The 20,611-nt window shown below is 38.1% G+C and overlaps 1 protein-coding gene across 2 annotated transcripts in view; it reads left to right on the top strand.

The window, feature by feature from the left end:
• LOC131060151 (CMP-sialic acid transporter 1) overlaps positions 1-20,611 on the top strand; it is a 68,990-nt gene that overhangs the window by 30,730 nt on the left and 17,649 nt on the right. For both annotated transcript variants that reach the window (XM_057993269.2, XM_057993268.2), the window contains exon 5: positions 17,626-17,795. In XM_057993269.2, the coding sequence (XP_057849252.1) occupies positions 17,626-17,795 (170 nt within the window). The remainder of the gene's footprint in view (positions 1-17,625; positions 17,796-20,611) is intronic.

Below are 20,611 nucleotides of genomic sequence, written 5' to 3'. Positions count from 1 at the left end.
AGAGAAAGGGTAGCCTTCTTTGCGTTTGTGACCGAAAGACCTGATGATTGTCTTCTGTAGTGTAGTTAGATCGATGACCATTAAGTGGGGGTATTAAAATATTGTAATGTTTCTATAATGGTCATCTTAGATTTAGATGTTTAGGTAGTTTCCTTTTCGTCATTCATTTCTATTTTTGAAACTTTGTTGTAATTTCTCTATTTAAGGAGATCATATCTCCTTTGTTAAACATCGATTATTTGAACAATTTTATCAATCAAAAGAGACTTAGGCAAAAGAGGGAAGGTGTTGGGCACCAATTTGAAGAGGTCGAGGACCTTATCAGAAGTTTTGTAGATGATCAGGAGAAGGCCTTGCACAAGGATATGTGGATGAGGGTTAATTTGGTGGAGAGAGACAAATATTGAATCATAAATATCCTAGTGCCTTGTGGTGGCTCAAAATGCTAAAAGATTGAGGAGAATATGAAGTTGAAGGAGGAATTGCAAAGTTTGAGGCTGGCATTTGAAAGGATGCAATTAATCTTGAGAACCCCTTTACATTCAGCTCTTCCTCCTCCACGTCTAGTTGTCTCTATTGTAGGAATTTTGTTGGGCTTTCTTTAGAGTGAATTGCAGAGGAGAATCGAAGAATTGGAGGGCATAATTGCCCAACATAGAGATGAGAGAGATCGAACCTCATAGCACAACCTCGTATCTTGTGACTGTTATTAGAGGGATTTTCAAGCTTAGGTTAGTTATAATCAATAAGACTGTCGATGCTTCCCTCATGAAGCTTGTTTCCAATTTTGATGTGTACAAATCATTGGCTGGCATGATCATATGTTTCAAAGTTCAATAGCTACGCAAAGTGGCTAAAGCAACAATGATACCATTGCACAAAGAGGTTAACTTTGCGTGAGGTTTCCAAACTAAGCTAAAGAAAATCTGTAAGATGCTTGTGGCCACAAACTCTCATATTTATTTTGTGTGCAAGCTGCAAGGGTACCAAGGAAAATGTAATAGAGCTAAAAGATATGATAAATTTAAAATTGCTATATCCTATGAGTTGTGATAGGAAATTGAAAGTGTTTAGAGATTGGAAACTGGAGGTGGAAGCTCTGGTCTCTATATATGTTCATTGTCTCTAGCAAGATGAACACCTCTCTCTAGAAAGGGTGCATGGCATCTTTGAGGAAGTACTTAAGTTGCAGACTGCCACAGTGAAGTTTATCAAGGGAGTACAAGTGCTACTGGATGCAAGGTGGGAGGTTTGTACCTCCAATGCACTTAGGATGGTCAATGCTAATTTACCTTTAGAATTTGAGTGGGAAATGCTTGAGGGAAATGTATGGTGGGCAACTTGACTAGCCATCTTTTTCCCTTCTTTTCTATTCTTTTGAGATGGTTATTGCCTAAATTATTTGGTATGAGTGCCAGTGCAGGAGTATTGTAAGCAATGTATGTTATTTGTAAAATATGTAGAGTGCATAGCTCTATGTGTCAGTTGTTCAACATTTGACATCAAGTTGATGAAGGCACAAGATGTGGACCAAGTTATTTCACGTGTCATTGGCTAAGAGAAAGTAAGAAGGGTAGAGCAAGTTTAAAAGGAAGGGAATGTTTGGTGTTTTAATTTGTCACTTTTGTGTCAATACAAAACAACATAGTGGGTTAGTGTTGTGACCTTTTTCACACATCGCCCCATTGAAGATGGGAACCCTCTCCTTTCCTGCTTTCTAGGGTTTTTGTTAGTGCTCGTGACCTTCCGCTTCAGTTCTGCTCGGTTCTATCAAGTTTTGAACGGTTTGAGTCCTAAAGATTGAAAGTCAGTTTGTGCAAGCCAAGTGATAACAGAGTCCAGACACCGTCGGAGTGCCTAGAAAGGCCAAAGGACGAAGAATGCAATTGATTTGAACGAATTCAGACAACTTTCTATTTTTGGAAAGTTTGCTTTTTTGCTTTTTTCTATTTTTTAGGAAGTTTTATTTTTGGCATTTTCAGCCCGATCCCTGTGTTAGTTTATTGTAACTTAGTGAGGAAAATAAATAAGGATAGGGCTGGGCCCTTCTTCTTGATGTAACGTGGAGACTCAAATGGGCCCTTCTTCTAGATGTAACGTGGAGACTCAGCTGGGTCCTATTTCCATGTAACGTGTAGATTAAGCAATTGATGTCTATAGGGCTGGGTCCTATTCCCATGTAACGTGTAGATTAAGCAATTGATGTCTACAGGGCTGGGCCCAAATGTAACGTGTGGACAAGCAATAGGGCTGGGTCCAAAAGGTAACGTGGCACAAATTGCAAGTTATGTAGGCCCCAAATTGGGGGCCAAAGTGCAAAGTAGAATATGTAAAATAAAGAATTGGTTAAGGACGACTTAGAAGACTTAAACATGAATCTTGTATATAAACAAGATTCATTCTACACAATAGACATATATATTATTCATTGCTAGCCTTATGTGAACAAGCCTTCAAAGAGCAGCGAACTATCTTCTTGTGTCAGCGATTCATTCCTAGGACCAGCGAATTGTCTCAGTGGCAGCGAATCATATCCACAGTCAGCAAATTCACTCCTATGCTCTGTGAATGATCTGCATAACAGCAAACAACAAATCTCGATAGTGCAGATAAGTCTATCAAGCTATTCCTTGTGCCCTAGTTTGGAATCTTCAGTCTGCTGTTCTTATTTATATGTTGCTTCAATTGCAGTAAGCAAAGTTGTATGCTGATATTGTCTAATATAAACTTGGATCTTGTTGTTGGGTTTTTCACCTCCAAGTGGGAGGTTTTCCCAGGGTAAACTTGTGTTGTGTGCCCTCTCTATTTGTGTGCTTTGATTCTTGTGACTGCATTATTATTTCCTGCTCATTATTGTTAATCTGATCACGAAATTCAACATGGTATCATAGCCCTAAGTCTTTATAGAGATTGTAATCAGATTTGTGCTTCCTTCTAACCTGCTGTTCAAAATTTTAGTCCCCATGGCTTCTCATATCAGGTCTGAAGATAGGTTGGAAGGTCACACAAATTTCTCTTCTTGAAAGGTCAGGATAATGATTGCATTGAATGATCTTGCTGAATATGTTAGCAAGAATGCTAAGGAACCTGAGGGTGCAAGTGAGAAAGAAGATTGGAAGAAGAAAGACTTCCAAGCTCAAAGGATAATAATAGACTCCGTCAAAAATCATTTGGTGCCATCCATCTCCATGAAGAAGTCTGCCAGGGAGATGTTCTCGACATTGGAAAAGATGTACGAAGTCAACAATACCAGCTACATCCTTGCAAAAAGTCCGCCTTAGTGATGGTCTTGAGCTCTCTAAACTCCGCCCTCTTCATGGTTGAGTTCCAAGTCTTCAAGAAAGTCCGCCAAAGCATTATGATGGAGCTGCCAAGAGCGATGACAGGAGGTATAGAAAGTCCGCCTTGGGTGATGAAGGAGTTTCAAGGGTATCATCAAAGTCTGCCCTGTAAAGTGAAGAAAAGTGTCTAAGTGTTGGCCATGGTGCAAGGAAGTCTCACCAACTCCGCCCAAGTAAGGCACTTAGCTATTCAAAGTCCGCCTATGGTGTCAAGGATTCTTCCAAGTGTTTTGAAGAGGTCATGGTGCAAGGAGGTATTCAAAGTCTGCCTAAGGTGAAGTGAAAGGTGTGTAGCTACAAAACTCCGCCCTATAGTTGATTGCATTGGAGCATGAGCCAAAAGTCCGCCATATGGGAGAGGTAAAAGTCCGCCTAAGGAGATGGTGAGTGGTCATGAGAAAGTCCGCCCTCCCACTTGAGAAGGGAACAAGCCATTCAAAGTCCGCCATGAAGGGAGAGTTAAAGTGTGAAGAAGCAAGAAAGTCCGCCATCCATGAGCTAGAAAGTCCGCCCTACCTAGTAAACACTTCCAAGTGTGGTGTCAAAGAACCTAAAACCTCCGTCCTATGTAAGGGACATCAATGTATGCTTAAATGATGGCAACATGAAGATTGGAAGTTAGTATATGGATCAAGCGAGACCAAGTCAGAGGTTAACATGATGCAATCTGAAGGAGAATTGATATGAAGTGATACTTGGTGCCAAGTAGAAGTTCCAAAAAGTCTACCCTACACTTGGAGGTCAAGCAAAGTCAACAGCAAGTTTAAAATGCAAGTGATGTCATCAAATCCATGAAAGAATTCGAATTGCTAACTGAATTAGAAAGTTTTTGGAATGGAAATCATAAGGAATCTTGCAGACTTGAGAAGCAATTCGAACTTAAATCCAAAATAGAAAGTTTTCAAAGAGGAAATATTGGAAGATTGACAAAGAATTCGAACTTGTAGCCAATATAGAAAGTTTTTAAGTATGTAATCTTAAGGATTCAGTTCGAATCAGAACTAAAAATTAATTTAGAAACTTGCAAGAGTAAAGAGGTTCGAACGAAAGGAGATGATTGTACAAATCCATTTAAAATTAGAAACTTCCTCCATAAGCAAGATCGAATTGAAGTCAAGAATGGAAGTTTATTTGTGTGTTTCTAACTTTGAATTTAATTTTGAATACAATAAACAATCTCTCCTCTCATTATTGCACAAATAAGAGTTCAAATTTTATGAAGAGAGAGCATTTTCAAGCAAGCTTCTTGCAGGTCTGAGGTTTTTTAAGAAGTTTTATTGCAGATTGGAGGTGTTGTAGGGTGATCTGTTGCAGATTGAGCGAACTTTTGAGGGAATTTTAAAATTTTCTTATCAAGTCCAGAACTTCGAGTTTTCTGAGTTTTGTTCCTTCTATGTTCTCATTTCTGTCGAAGGTGAAGTTGGTTTTGAAAGCAGATTTATCAATTTTTCCGAGTTTTCCAAGTTCGTTGGAGGTGATTTTTGTGGATTTATCCAAATTTTCAGTAAAAAGATCATGTTGGACTGAATGGGATGAGGGTTTTCAAGATTATAAGACCTGGTTTTTGGATTGAAATTGTAAATGTCCCTAGAGTGTGGAGTTTACATGTGAAAATTCCATCTTTTTGTGACTAAGTGTCAAGAATAGAGTGAAATACTAACCACTTAGTCATCAAGATACTAAATTTGAAGTTAAATTTCTGGTTTCTAACTTAAGTTTCATCTTTATTCGCATATTTCAGGCACGATGAAGCTCCAAGTAGACAAGGATGCTCCTCCTGAATCAAGAATGAACTCAAAATGGAAGAGTATCAATGATACCAACCCCAGTTACATCAATTTGAGGGAGTTTAAGAAGTGGATGTTCGGCTTAGATAACCTTGTGCCTACCGTGACCGTGTGTAAAATGATGAAGAGTGGTATCGTGCATGCTATTGGCTTTCTCCCTACCATGCAGTGCACGAAGTTGGTAGTTGAGTGTGCTAGGCACTATAACCCTGTTAGTAGAGATATTGTGGCACCAGATGGAAGAGTGTTGGCCAATATCAGTGACGAGGCCATAAGGGAAGCTTTCAAAATTCCAGAATATCATAATGTTGTATATGTGACCAAGAATGAGGCTGATCGAATGCATCAAGACCATACAGAGGAGTGCGACGCCACCATCAATTATTCCTGGCTGGACAAGCCAAGAAAGGGTGCCTTCAAGCTGTCAAGGAAGAGCTTGGTAAGGGCATATTTTAAAGAAGACATTGGAGATATGATTGTCCCGTTGAACAGAATAATGGGTAATCCCCAAGGCGCTCCATTTGAGCCTTGGATGTATTACTTCATAAACGAGATAATGAATGGAGTCAAGATGATTGACTGGGCTCAGATGATAAGCAATAACTTGGACAGCTAGCTGAGAAATTTGGAGGCAGATAGGACCTTTTACATGAGCTCATACTTGTTCTATTCCCTTGCTAGAACCTATAGATACAAAGGCCTCACCTGTAGAGGGGAAGTAGGAAATAAAGATAATCAATTTCCTGTCTACGATTGTTACCCTCAGCTGCACATGGAAGAAAAGTTACATTTCGAGAGGGTAAATGATACATTTTTGATGCATATCACACGAACACTGCAAGGTGGATTACATTAGAGACTCTCTCAAGAGTCTATGGACTTCATAAGCAGATTTGGGTATTGGTATATTCAATACCCGAGATTCACCTATATCAGAATTTAGGGATTTTCCGGATCTCCCTATAAGCTCCCAATCTACCCTACCAATTGAGTTGTGCTACTGGAAGTTGTGAGGCAACTAGAGGGCTATATGACAGTTCAGAGAGATAAGCAAAAGAAGGCAGGAACATCCTCTTTCACGATTGGAAATGGACTAGAGACATGCCCGTCATCACAAGTTGCCGCCACTACAAAGAAAGAGCTGGTTTGGTACCCTTTCTACCAATAAAAGGGAAGAGGGAACTTTGATCCATTCCATAAGATGGAAAAGGTAGAAGGAATGGATTTCGAGCACAAAACTGATTTGGAAGATTATTGGGCTAATGCAGTCGATAGTTTCGAAATTAGAAGAAGATTTTGGTCAAGGATTCCCCTGAGTATGGTGAGAGCAACAAAAGTATTCAGAGTTGCTGATCAAATAGAAGACAGTCCTGAGTTTCAGTAGCCGGGCTTTGAGAAGATAAGAAATGAGCCACTGGCCTTGGTTGATTGGTCAAAAGGAGAAAAGTCAGATTTGGCAGACCTTATGAGATCAGTGGTCTAATACTCCAAGTGGTGGACATTTGAGAAGACAAAGCAACCGAAGTCCAAAGGTGTTGCCCTGACTTATGATTTAATGGGAATGAATGACTCTATGTCTTCCAACCCCGGTGTCTCTACAGGCAATGCTCAGAATCCAGAAAGTGTTGGGTCCCGGAAAAGAAAGGAACTAGTTGGAACTTTTGGAAAGGCCAAGGGAAAGAAAGTTGTTGGGGAGAGACGTGAATCCAACGAAGGTCATTCCATTTTGAGTGCCCCATCTGCTGTGCCTGACCAGAAGGCAGTTGAAGAACAGGAGATGGACACAGATATGGGGAATAATGAAGTAAGAGTGCCTTCTCCTTCGATTGAAGAAATAATGAGAGAGGCTGTCCAAAACCCGGACAAGGAACACGTTCTTAATAAAGCCACAAAAGTTGAAGAGCCTAAGCCTCCAGTAGTTTTCCTTGATGGTATAGTTACTGGACCAAGAGGGATAGATGGTGGATTTGATCAAAATACTGTGGAGCAGTCAACCATTCCTGATTGGTTGAGAGAAAGGATAAGGGCTAAGGTTCCTAATGAAACCCATTCTGAAGAGAATACAACAACATTTTTGGCGAAGGTGAACGAACCAGTCGTAATTAAACCACCTAAGCCAGCTAGAAAATTCCCTTTGATTCAGAGGGATAGTGTAGGGTTTAGAACGGTTCAGATAGCTATGCTGAAAGAAGGTAAAACTCGGGACAATATTGCCCCGGAAGATTATAAGATTACTACTGTAGAGTTGGGTAAGCCTACTTAGGACCAAGAAGTCCAATACTTTGACGACTCTTGCAAGGCCCTCAAGGCAAGGCTAGCCAAGGAGAAGGAAAACAGAAAGAAGGTTGAGGAAGAGAATCAGCAGTGGACGAAGTATGTTCTCCATCTAACTAAGCCACTTAACCATGAGATACCAGTCACCCCTCCGCAGCCTCTTCCACAAGAGTCGATGAAAGATTATGAGGACATGAAGGGCATGTTCACGCAAGCTAAGGAATGGATCTCAGATGCTTCGACACGTGCTGACATACTTGTGGAAAATTTGGTATCAGCACATGAGTCGGCTTCTTCATTGGTTAGTAGAATTCAAGACTTAGCTGCAAACTGGGAAGATATTGAAGAAATCCAAGATGAAATACTTCTGCAATTGAGGGTTATCCGAGGTCTGTCAAAGCGAAACTTGGTAGATGTAGGTGTCATCTAGGCTGGGGATAGGTATGATTTTAACACTTGGTATTATGCTTTGGTCACCAGGATTGAAGTTCTGAAGAAATCTGAAACTAAGTGTTTTGAAACGGAGGAAAGTGTCAGAGAGATTTTAAGTAAAGTGTTTCGTGTGGCATCAAAAAATTGGCAGAAAAAGGGTATACGAGAAAAACACCTGCAGGCAAAGAACTTGAGAGCCAGAATTCAGTCGAGCTTTTTCAAAGACTCAGGGATGATTGACAAGGGCATTCTCTCAAGGATCTCGAGTTTTCTCCTCATTGACGATAACTTTCTTGTCCAGGCAGTTGAGTGGGAAGGCATCCTCGCCACGTGTACTGATGATGTGGACATCGTCGACTTCTAGATTAGTAACCTGCCAAGTGTCACTATGGAAGAGGTTCGGCTCATCGTGTCCAGATACATTGAATCTGCAAAAAGGGAAACTTGACACTCACCTCAATGACAATAGCAACTATGCCACATGTCACTCTTTTGTCTGTTTTGATTGATAGAGTTTTGAGAAACCCTAATTATGGTTTATAACTTGATCTGGGCCCTTGATCATTGTTTGATCTCAGTCGTTCATTGATTTCTGAAAAACTATATAAGGCTACCTCCTCTCATTCGGAGAGTGTGAGGTTTTTGATATATTGTTGCGTGAAGGTCATTTGTTTCAAATAATATATTGCATGTGCGCTTTCTCTTAAGGCTTTGTAATCTCTGTTGTTTGAGTGATTAGCATGGTTTCAATTTCCTCAACACATTAGTTAAAAGTTAATTTAGATTTGCTTTCATGTTGTTAGAATTGAATGAAGGATTTGATAAGTATAAATTGATGGTGTATCTCTGCTCATACTTTTGGTGAATGGATGATTTCTATTTCATTGTGTTGTAATATCCCAGTTTTTTTTGTTTTGTTTTTTGGGCCAATAATAATCATCCACAAACAGATAACCCGTTAAGGTTAGAAAGCATAAATTGAAAACTTGCTGGAAAATGCAACCCTTCCACTTTCTGATCACCAAGTGCCCAATGTGGGAAGGTGAGAGCATACAGTGTTGAGGGGATCGTTAGCTTCAAATAACTGGAAACAATACAATGCTTGGGCGGCAAGCCAGCCCCTTCCACTTATCCAGTGGGAATGCAAGAAACTTGGCGGTGAACTAGCCAAGAGAAACATACAAAGGCACAAATCACTCAACCGCGATATTTCAGTGGGAGGACTGAAATTACAAAACAATCTCAACTCAACCACTTATGGAGTGGGAGGACCATTACACTTAGACATCACTCGACCACTTATGCAGTGGGAGGATTGAATTACAATTTACTTGAAAATGGGCGGCAAGCCAACTTCTTCCACTTTTCAGCGGGGTGAGAGTTACAAGCCAGAATTGGTTAGTAGTACTACTACTTAACCTTACAATAATCAAGATAATGTGAGAAGAGAGTAATGCTGAATATCCAAATAAGAACATGAAATTTCTGCTAACATCAAAATCTGCAGGCTGGAATTGCAAAACCAGCAGCCTATGAATTCACTAAAAGGCTCATAACTCTCTCATTACTCACCCAATTCACCCAAAATCTGTTCTAAACAATTGCCATACCCGCTACAATGAAAACAAACCCAAGGAAAGCCATCGAAACATCCATATTTATTTTGCACACTTCCCAATGCATTCACAAAACCCAACGCCTAACTTGGGAAGTTCGATTTTCAATATAAAAATCCACACTCAAAATAAGATGCTAAAAACTTACAATATGCATTGCCAGTGGTAGTAAGGAAGGATGAGCCGGTACCCAGAATGATGGAATTGCTTGGCTAAGTGGTGTGAGCAAAATACACTTTCAGCAGTTCCGCGACCAGCAACCAGAAAACACTCCAATCTCAAATAAAACACTCCACAATCTGCAACTCACTCACCAACAACACTGGGAATACATGGGCACAGCTAGGTACTATCTTGCAAGTACGAAACTGAGACTTAGCTAGGAAGTCACACTTCGAAGCTCAGATTTTCAATCGCCAATTCGGCAGCATAACGATGCAAATTCATTTGATGCCACAAAATGGAGCTCAAGGCTCTTATTTATAACTTCAACTCCCCAAAACCAAATGCAAATGCACACAAATTCACCCAAATTCACTTTTTTCATTTGCATTTCCTTTACCCAAGGATGGCGCCATACTTAGACAAGGAATCACACCAAGTAAGTCAAGGACCACGACTTGACTTAGTAAACATGTGAGGTGAAATAAAATAATATCTCCATTATCAATTTGACGTCCCTTTCTAGACATAAAATTCGCTTAGCACTTAGGAGATATTATGCGCCATTTCCAAAGCCAATAAATTAGTAGTAAAAATAATCAAATTAATTAAATATTAAACCTTAGGATAAGGAAATAATATTTAATTATATCACTTATGACTCCAATACTGATTATTGTCAAAACCAGGATGAAGCTGAGCCAGGAAGACCACTGAACTGCTGCAGGATCAGGACCTTGTCAACTGCCAAAAATAGAAATATGCCATACTGCCACTTACTAAAAATAGTAAGTCATAAACTATTGCTCCGAAAAGCATGATCGTCGCTCCCAGTGACAAAGCATGGAGAGTTCAGTAGGACAGTATCACCAAAATGGCCAACCCCTGACTTTATAAAAATTGTAAGTTCTCGCCTCATCAATGCTTGACCCTCATTCTTCATTCCATCTAGCCTATGGGTTTCAGGAATAGGCTAATGGACCACTGGAAGGACATCAACGAGAAGGGGACATTAATGTGCAAAGTTAGTCTAAGTCTATCCCCTGTGTATGCCAACATTTCGATCATAAGCACAACTCGTTGAAGATTGCACCCGCTTTGTGTAGTTGTCCTTAGTGTGGCGAAGCAAAGTGTGGTTTCCCGAGAACACCTAGTTAATACCGTCTCCAAAGTTTATAGGTTTAGATCAACTTTCTTAACCCTATCTCCCTTTTTTCCTTTTTGAAAGTCTAAATCCCGGAAAATCCAAAAAAAAAGAGAAAGAACCTAAAATTGATAAATCCATCTAAGTCCAGAAGCTTAAAAGACATTCATAAACGTAAGTCCCCCTTGAGATTTTCAGCATACACTACCCAAGTAGTTATCCCACTAAAGTCGCTTGTTCGCATATATAGACCTTGGAATCAGCAGTGATTTTTCAGGAGATGATAGAATACCTTTGTGTATCTTATTCTCAATGTTTGGTAGATGATAAAACGTACGCCAACAGTTAGGAAAACCTCTCTTCAAATTTGCAGGGAAAGCTTCTTGATTTAATCTACTTCTTAAATCTAAAACAAAAACAAGTCTGCTAATATGAACACTGTACAATCTGCTCTTTGGGGTTTTGCATAAGGACAAGATAAATAAGCAAACTTGACTTATCTGTTTTGATTGCAGAGGTTAGGGTGTGAGACTTTGAAGAACTCTTTTTCTCACCAAGGAATTTTCTCAATTTATGACAGCTAAAACATAAACAAGAATACTATCCAAGGATTAAAACATAGATACTCAGAGTTGTATGAACAATTAATTTGAACTTGAAGAAAATATAACACATGGAATCAACACCTAGAAGAAGAATGGATAATGGCAATTAAATTATCATAAAGCATTCAAAGCTGCTTCATAGATTCAAACACTAATGCCACACAAAGTTGACTAATTGGATTCTTTCTTGCACAATTACAACACTCAAGTTTGGGCTTGAATGGAAATTTTGGCAGCAGAAGAAAGCTTCAACATTGCAGTCTTTACACAAAGACATTTAACAACATAATTGACTTCAAACTTGAATGATAATCCTTGTGACATAAGTCTGGCTTCAACTCTTCTTCTATTGTATGTGTAAATGACACATATTTATAGCATTCCAGCTTCAAAAAGAATTAAAAAAAAATGCGTTGAAAACAATTGTATCCTCATCTTCTGCAAATAATATACAATATTACTTTGTTTCCATTTATGCTTCTCATCTTGAAGATTCATTTGAATCAAGGGCTCTAACTTTTGATTTTGTCTTTAATTTCCTTTAACTAATCCTCAATTTTGTCTTGGGCATTCCTTTGAATGAAGGGCCTAGATTCAACATTTTTTCTCCTTTACTACACTTAATTTTTTTAAATTTTCGCTTGAGTGCATATACTAACTTCAGTGCCACTTTTTCTTTGTTTCTATCTTCATTTTGGTAAGAAAAACATGCTATTTTAGTGTCTAAAATATCTTAGGTGGTCTATATGTGTTATAAATGATTCTAGTTAGGGATTTGCTTATGTGGACACAAAAGATGAACAAGGCATGGGTGTTTGGAGTGCTTTTTGATGAGTTTTTGAAAGATTTCTTAGAAATTTTGAATCTTTCATAAAAATTGCTCCATTTTAATATTGTCAAATGTTCTGCCTTAAAACCTTTGACTTTGACAAGTTTTCCATCATTTTATTGCCTTTTGAAACTACTTTTGCATAGTGTATCTTGAATTTGCTCTATTGGTGTTTTTCCATTACCATCTATTGCTATTGCTTTTTGCCAAAAAGCAACTTTCTAAGAAAGTTGAGGTTTCGTGGTTATCTCCTATGTTTGGGGCACAATGAAAAGTAAAAAGCGCAAATCAAATTTCTCCAAAAATAGAACCTTTCTAAAATAGAAAGTGTGATTTGTGGACTTCATTGAGACTACCCATCTTGAATAAAAGCGACAATTTATGTTTGGAAGACAATCGTCATGTATGATTTTGTCCCAATGTGTTAGGGAAGACTTGTCTTAGCTTCAATCCTCCTTGTTTGTGCTCAGTATCTACCATTATAGTCTTTCTTTGAACTTTACCTCCTTTTTTCTCCTCTAGTGCTAGAGTTAAAGCCTTTATGATTCATAGCTTGTGAATCTTTGTAATGAGCAACTTGACATATTTAGTAGACCAAGACAGACCACCACTTAAGGAATTAAACATTTTGATAGGGAAGATAACATAGTTGATCAAAATGACATAACATTTGGCTATTGATATCATCGAACATAGGTTTTTAGGGGTAGCAAATATAAATACCAGTAGTGGCTCCATCAAGGAATCATGAGACATTTGGTTCATAAGAGATGTAATGCCCCAAGCCACACACTCAAGACATTAGCTGATTGAACAAATTTTCTTTTTCCTTTTTTAATAAATTTGCCTCCACTATCATTATTAACATCCACTCTATGTTACCAATTTGTGAGCCAAAAGCTCCAGGTTCAGGTTTGACTTGAATCCGGTTTGGTTCCGATTCGGTTTGGCTGTGGGGTCGTTTAGGGCGTACAAAAATGCCAATGGTTCTTTCGAAATGAGCTCGGAGTAACCAAAATGAATTTTAACTAATTTTCTTTAATGCTTCAATGGACCAGGTTTTTTTTCACTATCTTCATCATGTTTTGCCAAGAAATGGATATAGTTTCCGTCTTGAGTAATTGCAAAATCACTAGCGCTCCAAATTAGAGATTGAGACCTTACCTTCCTTTCCTTCCTATGATAGGGGTTAATATTTATATATTATAATATTTATAAGTGGCAAGTGAAGAAAGTGTAATTATTAATAATTTTAATAAAATGAAATAAGACAAGCTTGGTCAGAATAGGAAATATTCAATATAATGAATATTGATTAAAGTTATAATTATTAATAATGAATGTTAATTAATTTTTAAATATTAATTCAAATACAAATATTAATAAAAATAATTGTATTAATTTTAATATTTATGCATATTATATTTGTATTATTATAATTTTTTTACATTTCAATCATATTAATATATTTTTAATGTTTTATTTATATTATATAAATTATAGATTATATTTTTTATTTTACTATATTTATTTACCATTTATTAAAAAAGCCATATATATATAATTTTTTTAATATGTTTTTGTGTGAATGAACCCAAAACAAACCCAACCCCAATTTTTTTTTGTTGACGGAATCCATGAATTGAACTGGTGAACCTGAACCTGAACTAGTACCAGGACTGGTAACTTAGCTGATCCACTATTATCTTATTATTAATTATTACTATCTATTAAATTAATTAGTTAAATCAACTCATTATCTCTCTGTAAGCCCACAATCCATGAACTCCCTTTTTACATTGCAGACTTTAGACTCCAATGTGGACATGGAAATTAATTCGAAGTCTCTATTTTTTTTAGCCTCTCACCATCCATCTTGTGATACACATTTGTCCAAAATTGCACTTAGACCTCAAGCTCTTGCTCGAACATGGGACTTGTTCTAAGTTCAAAGTTCCACTCGATCTCCAGGTATCGCGACACCATCGTGAAACTGTTTTTCATAGGTGTTGGGTTTGCACATGGACATGGGTTTTGTTCCTAAGTCCTAAGTCCCATTCACCCTTTGAGCCTCACAATACAATGCAGAACTCTCCTTCAATTCTGGGGGTATTGTACCTTTGTTCCCAAGTCCAAAGTCCATCCTGACTTTCGTGACCTGCCATGTACTTCCATAGTGTGGGACTCAAACTCAAACTTGGGCATAGACTTTGTTGAAATGTAGCTAGGTCAAATCCCTAGTGTAATTAATTTTAATGTGGCCCTTGGCCTTAAAATTAATTGTATTGATATAATTGATTAATGTTTAGGGCTGAGCCCCAATTTGGATAGCTTGTAATTGGGCTGGGCCCAAATAGATATCAATGTAACTTGTGAATGTTAAGGGCAGGCCCTATTTGGGCGCTCAACTTATGTAACTTATAATGGTCATGGGGCAAGACCTATTCATTGTGTAACTTGTATTTAACCTAGACCTATTCTTCTTGGCGGGAATATTGACAAGGCCAACCTAGGCATAAGGGTTAAAGGCATGTATATAAAGGAAGTGATTTGAGGTCACAAGACACACATTCAACGAATATCCTCTATCTTCATCAAGTAGCGAATTGCCTTTTGTAATTAGCGAATTATCTTCAGTGATAGCGAATCAGTATTAGAAGTCAGCGAACTTGATTGGAAGATCAACAAACATAATCTAGAGGTCAGCGAACTCCTTCCAGCTGTGAGCGAACTACTAGTCAGCAATCTGCCCTTGTGTTTTGATCTGCAATCTTCAGCAAGCGAAGTAGAGTTACAGCCCTGCGAACCCTATCAAGACTGAGCGAACATCTTGCAAGGCTGAGTAAACTTCATACAAAGACAGCGAACTCAAATCTGGGCTGCCAAATTGAGCTACAGGGATTTGATTCTTCAAATTTTTATATCTCAGATAAGTTGTGCTTGTTCCCTAGAAGGCTATATTGTAAATCTGCTCTGTGGTTAATATAATACAATCTGAGATAGTTGTTGCTGGGTTTTTCACCTCCAAGAGGGAGGTTTTCCCAGGGTAAGTGTGTTATGCGTATGATTTACTTTGCATTCTGATTTTCTGTTCTATACTGCGAATCTGATTGCTAAAACTAACAGACTTAGTCCTAAGTCCGGTGTGCACTTTGCAAGTGCATAACGTGCCAATATGGGACCAAGGTTCCATAAGTTTGCCTCTGCTATCATTGTTAACATCCGCTATTATTATTTTTTAATTATTACTATCTACTAAGTTAATTAATTAAATCCACTCGTTATTCCTGCCTAAGCCCACAATCCATAAACTCCCTTTTTACATTGTGGACTTCGGGCTCCAATGTGGACATGGAACTTAATGCAATGAGAGCTCCTGAACAGTACACAATAATTTTACCAGCACTAGCCACACTTGGGTTCCTTTTGCAACACATTCGAAATTAAGCTTAGCCCAGCTAGGAGGTGAAGATAAAAGGTATTTTCTCTAATAATTCTTTCTATTATAAAAATTATATAAGTTCTTCTGTATGCCCCAACCAAGAGCAATTTTGGCTTCTTGAGTAGGAACAAGGAGAGCAGGTTTCCTAGTATTGGTATGATTAACATTTTATGCAATAGTACTTTTAATAGAGTTGAAGACAACATCAACAATCCGAGCCGCTTCTCTGAAGACACAATTATTTCTCTCTTTCCAAAGCGCCCAAAATAAGTGTGGAGGAAACTGAGTCCATAGCTCTTCGAGGATCAGATGAGTCCAGGAAGGAAGGCAACACTCCACAGACTTGATCAAAGAGCTTTGCATAACCCAACTAACCTCTAATTTCTGCAAAACCTTATCCCATATAGCAGCAGAAAAATCACAAAAGGAGAAAAGTTGATCAATTGACTCTTTTGCAGTATTGAATAAAACACATTCGTTAGGAAGTGGAACCCACGTTTCTGAAGATTATCCTGTATGAGAATTCTGTCATGAACAGTCCAGAAAAAGAAATTAATTTTTGAACTTAAAGCTGGAATTCCAAACAAGTTACCAACAGTTGTTGCCAGTAGGGATATCCAGCAGCTGAGTGTAAGTAGAAGGAACAGTGAGTTAGTGAGGGGGGTTTTCAGCTGGCATAACAGCTGATTGTAAGTCAAGGCCTGCTGATCTAACCAACAATCTTCCTAGAAACAAGGTTTTTGCTCCATTCCCAGTTACAAAGAACAAAATATCAGCATAACTCCAGCTGACGCACAGCGAAATTGCAGCAAAGCTACAAAAACTGACAGAAACACAAGTTCAAAGCACAATAAAGTTATAAACATAACAAAGGCAAACAGAGAAGAATATTACAGGCTATGCAGAGTCTCAGCAGCCTCAAGTTCTTTCTTATAAAAGTTTCGTGCAAGTATTGGAAGCCCTTCAGATCCTTTGTTTTCTTGGCCTGACTCATTTTCTTGTTGCTTCCCATCCTGGAGCTTGGTCCCTGTTGTTTATATATAACATAATGTTGTCTGTAAAATTATTAAAGGTTAAAAGGCTAGTCATACAACAAAGCATTCATCCTCGGCCCAAGTTATCCACTGTTTCTCTTTCTCTTTTCTTTTGTGTATTGAACTGCCATAGTAGCATATAACCAATAACCTGTTTTTTGAGTTCTTAAGCCATATGTATTAATAGTTAAAACTAAAGTTTTTCTGTTTGGAGAGAGTGGGTTGACATTGATTTATTCTCTCGTAACATTTGTTGAGACTAAATTGAAAATTCTCTCTGAAGGAGGTTATACATGCCTAAGGATATTTTCTTAGAAAGAATTCTACATTTTCATTTTTGCTTATGTTTCTTTTGATGTCTTTTGCTTGAACATATTTTACATTTGTTTCAAATCTATGGATTATTTTAATGAACATGGCTACTATGGTGAATTATCTAAATTGTCCCTGCAAATGAAAGTATCTGTTGTATGTCTGCATCTCAAATGTCAACCTTTTATCTCTAGCTTCACAAACACTTGTTACTAAATAGCAGCAGTTAACCATAAAGCTTCATTTTTATTCATTATAAAACCATATTAACAGCTTGTGATTGAAAATTTTGAAGGGTTAAGTCTTACAACAATTGCATTTTTTCTTTGGTCTGAGATTAATATTGGTTGTCTTTCTCTCTTCATCATGTATGATAGCATTTCCAGATATACCCTGCATATGGAATTGATGAGTTTTGTCCCAAAAATTGTTTAATTTTTTACCTTGCTTGTTATATTTGATATTGCACTTGTATGGCATGCTCAGTTGCTTCAATTATAAAGCTCCGTTCTGTGTTTTTAGTTTGTGGAATGGTTTTCACAGATGTATTTATTTCTGTATGCTCAACATTATGCCCACCTTAATATTAGCAATAATGAAACTAGGGAAAGGGATTGATTATTCAGGCTGTTTTTTTGATTTCACAGATAAAAAGTTGTGGAGAGACCAACTGCAATTCTTTGTTCTCTGCACCATTGCAGGGATACCTACTTGGTATACTCTCTGCTTGCCTTTCAGCACTAGCTGGTGTCTATACTGAGTATCTTATGAAGAAAAACAATGATTCATTGTACTGGCAAAATGTACAGCTATATGCGTAGGTATCCCTGTATCTCAAATCCTAGTAGTTTTGCATATTGCTATGATGCTTTCTTGATATATGCCGATGTGTAGCTTGGTGGAAAAAATAATGAATGAGAAAGTTCTTGGAGCAAGTTGGAATTCTTTGACAAGAAAGCTGAAACAAGTAATGTTAGGCACATTCTACACTTCTTACCATCAGCATTGTCAACAGAGTATAGGAAAAACAATAATTCTAGAACTTTTCTGCTACCAACTTGTTGACGTGTATTTTGTACACAATCATACACAGAATAAAATACCGACAGGCATCTTATCCTCTCTTGAGAAAATAGTCTCTAACTGCTGAAGATCTGCAAAAAGGATCAGTTAGATGGACTCCAAGGTTCTTTTAGTGGGGTCTCCACGTGTGGACAAGCTTTTTAGTGGTATGATGTGATTTGCTGTTTCCTCCAAGGCGTCTTACGGATTCCAAAGGCTCGAAGATTTTACTAATCTAAAAGGAACTTTCAACAAATGGCAAAAGGACAGGGTTTAAGGAAGTCTAATCTAGCCTAACCCTATGAACGACTTAGCATGAATGAGATTTGGCAAGACTCAACCAACTTCAATTTTGCCATAAGGTAACAACTCAATTGAAATTAGTGCGATCTTCTAAGGTAATAATGGTGTTCAATGCATCAAAGACCAAGGACACTACTATGAAGGTACATATCCTAGATACGAAAATGCTTGAAGGTTAAGGACGCAAAGTGTTTTCCAGTCGACCACGCAAGGCGTTCCTACAATCAGCAAGAAGCTAGTGGTTTGGATTGCGAATCCCACCAAATATCAAATCTCACACTTAGTCTTTCAAATTAACAAACTACTTTGATTGAGCGTGATTCAAGTACATCCACCAACCATGAAGATAACTTAAGAAATTTGCAACAAAACACCATAACTTCAATATTTTATTGATTTCCAAGTCACCATATACAACAATTGCTTGAATTTCTCTCTTCAAGACTCAATCTTGCTACAAAATAAAAATTGCTTCTAATTCTAATCTCTCTATTACATCAACTATTATCTCTTACACTATTCACTATTTTTAAATGAAATGAAAAATGGGGGTATAAATAGCATCCCCAGTTACAATGAAAGGTCCAGATTGAAAATAAATCAATGGACAAGATCATGACACCTAAACCCTAATTAGGGTTTGTTACAAATGACCTCCTTTTTACTAAACAACATTAAATACATAGCCAACTATTAAATTTGGCACAAAAATCTAGGAGGTATCAACCAATGAGAAATAAGATGTCATGTCATCTGTAACAACCTTTCATCTAGAATCCTATTCCCTTTCCAATTCTCTTTCTTAGCATATGCAATGAATTTTGTCACGATTCCTTCGATTTCTGTGCTTGGAATCTCGGGAAGATTCTTGATACTCTCTTCTAAGTGGATAACCTGATCAAATGCATCTAGAAGAGCTGCGTCCCAAGTAGGTTCAAGTTCCTTTGTTCTATCAATCAGGAGCATGGTGGCATACATCTGATCATACTGCTCATCTGTAACATCTGCGTCCTTGCGAAAGATGATCGTGATTCTATCCTCAAATTCTTGTAAATCCACATCTGTCTCGACCTCGATCCTTCTGCCAAGAATGGTACGAAGTACCTCAAATACTCTGTCCTGGATCGGATTGATCACCTCCTCAACTTGACCACATCTAACACTGATGTCCTCGAAGAGAACACTCTTTATATGGAGTAAGGTTGACCACTGAAACAAACTGTGAGAATCACCTTCTAAGATCCTCTCCTGCGCTAAAATTCTTCTGGATGTGTGTCTTATAACTTTCAAGACAGGGATGACAACGTCCTTGGTATGGGCAAATGCAGCTACTGTTGCCATCAATCTGTGAATAATCTCAAGAACTTGGATAGCCTGATGGGTGATCTTCGACATCCTTGTAACAAACTCTATGGCCATTGTATGAGATCTATCCATCCAACTACATGTACGCTGGACCAGGTTCCTGAATCTTTCTGCTTCATTGATCGATTGAAGGGGCAATGCCTGCACTGGTGATCTAATTGGATCCTGACGTCCCAAAGGTTCATTGATGTGACTGAAATATGTCCTCCATGCACCGACCTCTCTCTCAAGCTTTCTATTCTTTTCTACTTCTTCTCTAAGCTTGTCCTTCAATGCCTCAAATGTGTCGGTGGCATCATCTAAAGTCTGCTCTGCTGTGGATGGTCCCAACTCAATAGTCTGTATATGATAGTCTTCTGCTAGGATCTCACCCTCATATTTGTCTGCTGCTGGTGTAGCTATCTGCAGTTTTCTAGATCCAGTCTCATCTCGAATCATCTTGGACATCTTTGTAGCCTTCTTCTTCTCTGTTGTCATATGTGAACGTCCCACGAGGCTCTCTAAATCAATTGCACTGTCCTCGTCCTCAATTACGATCACCTTGGTTAATCTCTCCTTCAACCAATCTGGGATATTCGATCTTGTCTCTTGAACTTGAATTTCTTTATGTACTATTTCTTCTTGTCTGGGAGGAGATGTTACTTCGTTATCCTCTTCTAAATCATAGTCTTGGAGAGATCCATCGGATGAAACATGCTGTGCCTGTCCTTCCTCCTGTCTGTCATTCTGTACCATCGACTCCATGGACTCTTCCACTCGAACTGTTCTATCTTCTGGTCTGGAAGAAGTACCTGGTGTTTGATCTTTGTTGGCACCTAACTTTTTCTTGGAAGACTCTTTCTTTTCTGATCTTTCCTTTCTCTTCGAACCTCTCGAATGGAGATTGCCCTCACTGGCACATCG

The sequence above is a fragment of the Cryptomeria japonica genome, chromosome 7 (genome assembly GCF_030272615.1).
Source record: "Cryptomeria japonica chromosome 7, Sugi_1.0, whole genome shotgun sequence".
NCBI classification, from domain to species: Eukaryota; Viridiplantae; Streptophyta; class Pinopsida; order Cupressales; family Cupressaceae; genus Cryptomeria; species Cryptomeria japonica.
This window is presented reverse-complemented; position numbering and strand designations above follow the sequence as displayed.